At 30.4% G+C, this 10,259-nt stretch overlaps 1 protein-coding gene across 6 annotated transcripts in view; it reads left to right on the forward strand.

Moving 5' to 3' along the window:
- The window catches only part of LOC132749166 (potassium/sodium hyperpolarization-activated cyclic nucleotide-gated channel 2-like), a 211,143-nt gene extending 201,556 nt beyond the window's left edge, over positions 1-9,587 (forward strand). For all 6 annotated transcript variants that reach the window (XM_060738866.1, XM_060738870.1, XM_060738869.1 and 3 more), the window contains 4 exons: positions 3,340-3,473; positions 4,560-4,669; positions 5,657-6,722; positions 7,029-9,587. In XM_060738866.1, coding sequence (XP_060594849.1) covers positions 3,340-3,473; positions 4,560-4,669; positions 5,657-6,705 — 1,293 coding nt within the window. In that variant the 3' untranslated portion in view covers positions 6,706-6,722; positions 7,029-9,587. The remainder of the gene's footprint in view (positions 1-3,339; positions 3,474-4,559; positions 4,670-5,656; positions 6,723-7,028) is intronic.
- The last annotated feature ends 672 nt before the right edge of the window (positions 9,588-10,259 follow it).

Raw genomic sequence — 10,259 nt, forward strand, 5'->3', positions numbered from 1 at the left:
GCCTTTACAACATTGCTGATGCCCAAAGATAAGCTGAACTAGGTTTCCCTGATAAAAAGATTTTAGTTTTAACAACACTATTTTATTTATAAACATTTCATTAACAATATAATTGACAAATAATAAAAAGTACGGATTGAGTAGCAAGCTTGATTTTAACTTTACTTATCGAGAGCCAATTTGCGTGTTGTTTTTTTTTCAAAGTTATATAACACAAGTATTCTTGCCAAATACTTTCATTGTTCTTCCGGTAGTTTGTACTTTCGTGTGGGATCGCAAGACTCAAATACAATTCATTAACTCAACAAACCGTTCAATTAGAAGCTTGCTAAGAATTGATGATGGTTTGCGCAGTGTTTTTTTTATTCTTTAATTGTCTTTCTCTTTCAGGTTTTTGTCTTTGGTTTATGGTTATAGAGTTTTTGAGTTCAATTAAAGTAAACGGGGAATAGTGATTCATTTTTTACTGCAATCCATTAAAGTATTCTCTTCTTTTATTGAACTTAAAAAAATGCAGAAATCGTTCAGTTTCGCTTACAAATACTTGAACATGAAGTTGTATCATTCATGATTAATATATACATGCTAGAATATGTTTTTTTTTGTTTTGTTTGTTTGTTTTTTTTGTTTTTTTTTTCGTATGGCATAGCAATCTATCTCGTTATTTGTGCCCTTTTTTCTTTTAACCCTTTTTATCTTAAATTAATTTGTTTTTGTTTGTTTGTTTGTTTTTCGTTGTTTTTTTTTCATGCATTTAAGTAAAACAGTTCTGCATTAATTTTCAAACTTGCTCAGCGGGGTCTCACCATCCTTGTTAGAGGACAAAACATGAAATAACTAAAATCATTCATTGCCGAATGCCAATATTTCATTTTCCCCGTCAACGCAAAAAATAATAAACAAGGACTAGAAAATCTCGGAAATGTGGGTGTTCGATGTAGAGTTTATTGTAATTTTCATCATTAAATGATCGAATTTCATATCAAAATTGGTATGCTGTCAATGTAACAAGGACATTTTTTCGTTATTGAATTTTCTGTTACTGGATTCAACCTCAAGAGATCCAATGTTGAAAGGAAAATTTAAATTACATGATCTTATAACAACGCCTTTGCTGTCATTTAGAAACTAAAAGCTGACAGAGTATGTTTTACATATGGAAAAAAAAATATTCCGCATTTTCAATCATACTCGACGTCTCTGCTCTTAGTTACTTTGTGCATATCATGTAAAAAAATATTTATTATTGGATTTATCTTAATATCAATGGACTTAAATGCTTTATTTATACTTCATAAGGAAATTACTTCTTAGCTGGCTTAACATGTCAACGCAGATATTGAGAAGTTGGAAATAATTCAAAAGCTCTTGAACACTTTATTAAAAATTAAATATACCTTGGTTCATTAATTCATAATATACAATGACGAACAAGCTTAAAAAATACGTTATAAAACCAATAATTGCAATTATATGATAAAATTATATACGGTATTTGCTGAAATATTTTTTTCTGCCTTACAATTCAGTCAAGTTTGGGACTTCTTGCTCTTGCTACTGTCATGTAGTTGTTTTGTTTCCCAGAATAGATTCTTTAGGAACAGTGTATAATTATGAAAAACACGTGATTGCTTTAAGGTCTAAATTATCAATATGTCAGTTCTGGTTCCTTTACCAATAAATAAACAGGATACAGTGACAGACTGCAAAATAAAATGCAATCTTTCAGACTTAAATCAAGTCCATTAAGCTTCCAGTCTCTGCTATTTCTTATTCATGAGCGTTTGATTGCCAACCTTTTAGTTGTAAGCTATCAATAATGAGATGACATTAACTTTCTATTTCTTCTCATGATATTTACGTCAGATGATATACATGATGATTGAAAAGTGATTAAATCCTTCAATTGACCAAAATAGTGATTTCGTTGAAAACCAGACCACCTTACGGACTGTAGTAAAAGTTCGACATTATGGGGGAAATGTCAAACTTGCAAAAACTTGATCTTATTTCAAATTATTTCAAATTTTGATGTTGGATGTTTGTGTGATTATGATTTGCTGTAAAATTGCCATGTTTTATATATATTTGTATGTATCATTGATTCCCATACATTTAATGTTGAAGATTTAATGTTGCTAAATCCGAAATAAGGGTAATAAAATATGTTGCACTTTCCACTATATGTCATAACAGAGTCTATCAAAGCGAGTGTGTATCTTTAACATACTAGTATATAATTATGTTTGTGTCATTGTACTCGTGTAATCTTACAATTTCCAGAAAATTCATACAGTAAATAAAATATGTTATAGAATTTATAATTAATGCATTAATTTGACAATGAGTATAAGTTCTAAACAGACTCCAAGCAATTATCTAATACTCAAATACAAATTATTTTAAACAATGTTTTGGCAAAATCAAAAAATAGTAAAAATAAGAATAACGTGTATGTTGCCTTGAACAAATAACATTGCCATCATCGTCATAATGGACATGCCATTGCTGTCCATGTTGTGAAGATTGATAAAATTAAAATTAGTATTTAGAAGTAGAATTTAGAATTCGCTTTTTTCAGTTATATAAAGTATATGCACTATGTTCATATAAAAAAGCATGTGCTCTATAAAATATATAATCTGATGTAGGTAAATAGGCTATTAACTAACATAGGCATTAAATAAGCGCTAATTATTAAACGATAGTAATGTGATGAAAACCTGTATATAACTTATTGACAAATAAATTTCTGAAAATGACTCAAATAACGCCTGAATTGTTAGTTTATTTTATTCTGCTCACTGAGAAAGTTTATTTTATTCTGCTCACTGAGAAGATTTGCCTCTGTTGAATACAATTAACTCAAACAAAAACTAACGAAGCCATCCAAGGAAAATAACACCATCACTAAAGATAAAAACATGCAACTTCTGCTCGCTATCTAATTAAGGTAACTTCATTTGAAGAACAGCATTTTACGTGAAGCTCTAATGTCCCAAGAAACATTATGTTAAATTTAATTCTAAAATGATGACTGACATTACATGAAAATGCAAGCCCATACATAACCCACTATACCGATTTTTCCGAGACATAATTCCCCCGTAGACGTGTGAACAACGCTTGAAAACATAACACGTTTAATCTATAAAGAGCATATACATATATACATACGGCCTGCATCATCATTGTACATATGTATTGGTGTTTATAAGAATAACCATATGTTGAAAGCGTCATCGTTCATCTTGGTCATATAAAACCATAATATGATCTAGATTTGACATGGAGTATTTTGTCGGAGATTCATTTATATATTTTTCTTTTCTTTTTAAGGATGTAATAAACCACAACTGCAGATCTCTAGTCGCTTCAGTGCCATTTTTTACAAACGCTGACCCTCAGTTCGTATCTGAAGTGGTGAGCAAACTACAGTTTGAAGTCTTTCAAGCAGGAGATTATATTATCAGGTAATGACGTCACTAACATATATGACGTAAAGTTATATTTTAAAATATCTACATCTCGAGATTTTAGAAACACCAGAAGCAAAAATATTCTAAAATTTTGCTTTACTTATAAAAAAGAGTGGTTATCTTCAATGAAAAATGTGTTATTATGATTCATATAATATTATTTAAAACTGAACATGAACAATGAAGATCTAATATACACATGTCAGGGGTAAATAACATAATTAAAGATTGAATTGAACTACCAGGTATATGAATGATAGCCATCTTAATCTAGGGAAACATTGTTTTAATATTATTTGCATGAAAACTTCTCTGTTTTAAAAACTTGAAGAAATAAAAGTAGATGCAAAATTCATAAAATTAGGTAAATACGCAATGATGGCACATTGTGCAGTAATATAATGTATACACAATGGTGTTGTTTGTTTATTTTGACATTTACAGGAGGGTATTGCATTGACAGTTTTATATTTATTTTGAAATATCAAATGTCTTTATCTGTTCGATTTAATGTTTTGATTAATGGGGTTTTAGATAGGCAAACGTCAAGTCACGAACATTTGAGATATTGCACAGTATCCAGTCTGAATACAAGATTACACAATGGATAATGCCTCATAGCTGTCACATAAAATTGATCACATAGAACATGCCAGGGGATTTAAGACCTTCTCCTTAATGTATTTCTTTAAGTTTTTCCTGTTTGAAGTCAAGTATCTTAACCATAACAGTAAAAAACATCGTTTATATTTCACATTTTTCTAGAGAACTAAATGGTTGCATAAAGAAGTTTTCTTCTGTGAGTGTGTAATTTTGATATGCCATGTTAATCCGACAGTAAACAGTTTAACATTGATTTAGATAAAAAAAATTTACGATAAATATTTTGATATGAACAAAAAGGCAATTTTTGTTGTAGTCAAGTCAAAATGAAGACATTAATAATGTTGATAATATATTAGCATATATGTATTGTTTTACATGTATAGCCGTACATCATATTTGGTAAAATGTGACATACAAACGGTGTGAGGGGGTGGATCCACAATCTGTTTATTATATTTGATATTTTAATTACAGGGAGGGAACAATGGGCAGCAAAATGTACTTCATTCAGGAAGGTATTGTCGACGTTATAACAACAGAGGGGGAAGTAGCCACTTCTCTGTCAGACGGCTCCTATTTTGGAGGTATAGTCCTTGAAGCCACAAACTGTGTCTTACTAAATCATATTTGTTCACTGTCTTGGCTTAAACATAATTAGAATATTTTACAGGACCCTTGGAACAATATACACCCATAAATCATTATTTTACAATTGTAAAAGAATTTCATCTGTTATTTAGCTTTTATGTTACAATGCAACTATACTATGTATATGTGTATTATTCTCTTCTATATATATTTTGTAAATATGTTACGTTCTCCAATTTTGGAGGATAATAAAATTTAATAACAAAAGTGCTTTTTACGAAGAATGATGTTCTCTTACCAAGGCTGTATATACCCTTAGTTTGTTTGGGTTTTTTCAGGTCATAAAATATGTAATTTAAATAAACTATATTTTAATTATTCAAATTGATAAAAAAAAATGTTCGTTCTTTTAAGCTTCTCTTTAGAATGATTTAACAATTTTGCTGAATAATGAACAAAATATTTTATTGCTTCATCGACATAACATTTACATTGTTGTTTTGTATATATACATAGACGATTCTTATATTTGAAATATATATAAAGGAAATAATTGCACATACGTGATGCAAAACATTTATCACAATAAATATCTAATTTATCAAAAAGAAACTATTGCGTGATCAAACAAAAAAAAATCTCAAAATTATAAAAGATTGTTAGTCTTATCAATATATTTTACATTTAAACAATTTTCTTCTTTAAATATATCGCAGTATTTATGCTTATATATGTTTCGTTTAAGTATAGAGTATTTAAATTAATTTGTCGTAACTTGTAACAGTGATGGTGTAAAGATTGCATTTGTCTAATGTTCTCCAGTAAAGTTATTAAGTTCTGTTGCACGGTAAGCAATCTGGATACGCTAGATACAACTCCAATCATTAAGATAAACATCTAAGGTCATATATTAGAAGTGTGAATTCATCAATATTTTTAAAACATATCCAATTATTGCTTTTTCTCCCATTTTCACTTTCTAGAAATATGTCTTCTAACGAATGCAAAACGGGTCGCCAGTGTTAGAGCAGAAACATATGTAAATTTGTACTCACTATCAGTCGAGCATTTCAAAGACGTCCTTGACCGCTATCCAGTAATGAGACGGACAATGGAAAGTGTTGCAGCGGAAAGACTTACAAAGATCGGAAAGAATCCAAGTATTGTGAGTAGTCGTGCTGATTTAGATGAAGACCAGCGATTGTTGAATGAAATAGTACTGGAGTCGACTCCAGTCGTAACCAGTGCTAGTGAAGACGAAGACAAAGATTCCGACGATAGTTCCGGAAGTTCGAAAAGTAATAAAAATAAGAAAAAGTTTAAGTTAGATTTCAGTGCAAAGTTGCACAGAATTACAGAAGAAAGGAAATCTAGGTCTAGGGAGAATTTGAAGGATGTTCATGTAGATAGTAGGTTTAGGAATATCCTTCGGAAAGCTCCTTCAGGGCCAAATCTATTTGGGCTGCTAGCCCCACCTGTTTTTAGTGAAAGAAAACGTTCTGGAAGTGTTGGTGCAAACTTAGGGATGATTATGGAGAGTTTTACAGAGGACAGTTCTCATAAAAAAAGAGATGACAGTAGTATAGGAAACAAATTCTTTAAAGTATTTGAAAAAGAAGGAAAGAAACGAAAATCCGATAGTAGAACATCTGTCTGTGATGAATCACCAACATCGGAAGGATTACATATGCAATTTTTAACTGTTCCCCATGATAAAACTCCTAGTAAATCTAAGGAGCACCCAAGTTCTCCGAAATGTGATACAAAGAAAGAACAAATGCCTCATAAAAGTGTTATTAAAACTGATTCAGGTCCCTCGAGCAAGTCAGATAGACCTATGCAAGTAAACTTTACGCTTTCCACAACTGAAGACGAGTTAACGCCCTTGACAACTTCTGACCAATCAGAATCGAATACAACTAAGAAAAAGAAAATACGACACGTCGATTTTGAAGAGGCAAAACTTATTCCATTTAACAACGGCAAAAGCTCGAGTGATGAGGAGGTTAAAAAATGTGAATCACCGTTATAGATGCCAAACTTCAAAAGGTACTAGTAATATTGTAATATTTTTTTCCGCAATTAACAAGCATATTTCTTTCTTTTCTATCATTTACTCGGTCCAAAAGATTGAGTTGTCGCGATTTTTTTTTTTTGCTTTTAATCTGGAGTCATCCAAGCTTTTCAAGTTAAACTAAATAATCTACTTCTTTCACAGTATTCATAATGATATTAAGTACATATATAATATAATAATTTAAATAACATATAACTGCATTATCTTTAACACTGAATTCAATATTTATTTATTTCAATATTCTGTTTCTTGAACTTATTTGAACTTTTATTTTCTAGGTCTTACAGCTGGGAGGATAAAAAAGGCCGCCATATAATATATAATTAGTTACTGTGATCAATAGAACTTTCATATACATGTTAAATATGCATTCTGTGTACATATATAATTATTTACTTAGCTTAACAATGGTATGACAAAACAATTTTACCTGTCAAACCATTGTGAAAAGAAAGTATGTGTATATCGATTTTTTTCAAAACGTTTCCGATTTTTTTTTATAAACTTTTCAAGGATTTTAGTTTTTAATTAAAAAGAAATATGTCAAAATTGTCAAAAATCTACCTTCTTCCACTTTTTTTTCAATTCGTTGACTTTTGTTCTGATAATTTATATATATGATAGCTATTCAGTTGAATTCAATGACGTCAGTGCTCAAGAGCCAGCATTATTTATAATTTTAAACTTTTTAAACAAGAAAATAATGCTTTGTTTACAATTGTCTAATAAATGTGTGATTGTAGCTCTATATCATTTTCTCCTAACTGAAGCAAATTCTTCAAAACACATAAGGGTTAGATGTTAAATTGTTTATTCTTTTCACCATATCTGTTTCTAAATTATAATCTGTTAAAATTATTTTTAATTCGTAATCACTTTGGTTAACAAAACATTCAATGGTATAAGATAAACATATCATAAAAATAAAAATGTTTGTTAAAGGCAAGAATCATTCATAACCTAAAAAAAAGATAAATCATTATTTGTTCACCTATAATGGTTAGTCACTTAACGTCTGTGTGTATTTATCAAATCGTAGTTAATGCAACCCATATCTTAGTTAAAAGTAAAACTTCATTTGTTGTCATGGCTATCATTTAAACAGTCAATGTATCAAAGTAGCTTTGTCCCATGTGTATCATCTTTGTCCAGTCTGCCGAGTAATTTGGTAAACCGGTCAAAATTATGGGTAAATCTTTAATTAATGACATTGTAGACATATAACTATAGCAGGGCAATATAAAAACATAAATTATAATCATGTCTCTTTGGCGTATCAATTATTATTCATTGATAGATTGATATTAAATTCTCCCATCTAAAGTTGCATTGACATGCATTGAAATTAAATACATTGCTTCATTATATGAACTGTGAATTAAATATCATAATATTGGTTTAAGATACGAAGTACAATGTTGGAAATTCATGATTGAATTTATGGTTTTATATTGATATCTTAGTATTTTAGACATATCTGTATACATTCCTGTGATGACATTATTCGTCGTGCTATTTTTAGAACAGGTCCACGCGGTCACTTGTTGTGGGCGGTACTTAGAATAGTGTTGAACTTAACTTAGAATAGGGCGGGGCAACGAAGAATATAAACAATAGCCTTGTATGCCAAATGGTCTTCCGGACGTTGTTTTCGTATTCTTGTCCTCTTGTTTGTGGTTAATGTAAACATATTAATGAGCCGCGTCACGACAAAAACCAACGTTATGCGTTTGCGACCAGCATGGATCCAGACCAGCCTGCGCATCCGCGCAGTCTGATCAGGATCCATGATGTTCGCTATCAGTTTCTCTACTCGTAATAGGATTGGTAAGCGAACAGCATGGATCCTGATCAGACTGCGCGGATTCGCAGGCTGGTCTGGATCCATGCTGGTCGCAAACCCATTATGTTGGTTTTGTCATGCCACGACTCATTTGATTACTTTACTAATTGTTAAAGGCGGCAGGCATTCATTACAAAAATGAATAATCTTAATACAATGTATATAAATGAATTTCAAAAATCAGATGCAACACCAGATGAAATAATTAGAAACAATACAGACTAAAGGTAAACATTGAAAAGTTTAAATGTGCATTGGAAACAGTGCATGTACCTGTAGCTAGGTCATGGTATTAATATCTAGGTCAACTAATATGAAGTTTCAGTTCTGTATCTGAAGCTATGATAATAGTCCAAATGTCAATACTGTAGCTCTCAATACAAAAGAGTAGGTCATTGGTTAAAAAACTAGGTCAACTGATATAAAAGTTTAATTCTATAGTTAATATTGTGGTCGTAGTCCAAATACAAAACATAGATATCTTGTTCAAATATAGTAGAAAGTATATTTCGCATAAAACTAAATGTCATAGATACAAAAATAGGGACAATTGGTCAAAATCTAGGTCAACTGATATCGTAGTTTAAATCTGAATCTGAAATTCTGCATATATAGAGCATGTCCAATTATGATTCCTATAGCTATAGTTATAACAGATTTGGTAGAGGACCACGAGTCGATGTTTCATGCCAAATATCTAAGCTCTAGTCCTTGCAGTTTTAACTGTTTTATATTTGGGTTGCTATGACAACCAACCACTTAAAATAAATAATTTTAAAAGAGCATTATGCCAGGAATACACCTGTTAAGTTCTAACAATACTGACCTAGTGTTGTCGGAGATGTTCTTGAACGCCCTTTAGAGTAGGTGAGCTAACTTAAAGAAATGATTGTCGGCAGACTTGTCCTTAAGTCAAATTATTTTATTCTTTTTTATTATTGTATTCTTTTAAATGCAATGACCTTGTTCTATGATCATTTTCTGTTTTTACTATTTTTTTTCCCTTTTTTGTTTTGAAAAATAAAAGGGTTTTAATTTATGTTTTGTAAGGCCCCGTGGTCATGTGCATATTTAGTTTGGGAAAAATTTCCCTTGAGGATGTGTGGGGAAGTTAAAAATTTAAAAAATTTTAAATAGTCGTTTTTATAGGGTACAGGAAACCTTTGCCCAATTTTTTATTTTTCTAATTGGAAAGTATACACATGATTTATTAACTTGTTTGTTATTTATTTCTAGATTACTTATTTCATTATTCTATGCACATCGTTTTTATAAGGTGATATGCTGTAAAATGGTTTAAAGTTAATATGACACGTTTCTATTAAAGTATAGAATGTAAGATTTTAAATTGTCTAGATCTCAATACTATTACTCTGAGATACAGGGCAGTATTAATTTATTATATTGCACGTTTTGTAACGTCCATTTTCGTGGGATAAGCATATCTTTATTATATATATACATGTATATATAAATTTAAATAATTATAATTCTAACGAAAGTAAGTAAATTTTTTGTGCAGTATTATCAATTTGTTATCAACAGTCAAGACTTATATCAACTTGAGGGCCGTGTTTAAACGAATGTTTGCTACAACATCGGAAAACATGTTTCAAATCTTTTGTCACGTTTATGATGTTTCAAGTTTTCCCGCGTCAATCAAGTC

This window comes from Ruditapes philippinarum, unplaced genomic scaffold (genome assembly GCF_026571515.1).
Source record: "Ruditapes philippinarum isolate M1 unplaced genomic scaffold, ASM2657151v2 ctg21_1_1_1_1, whole genome shotgun sequence".
Lineage (NCBI taxonomy): Eukaryota > Metazoa > Mollusca > Bivalvia > Venerida > Veneridae > Ruditapes > Ruditapes philippinarum.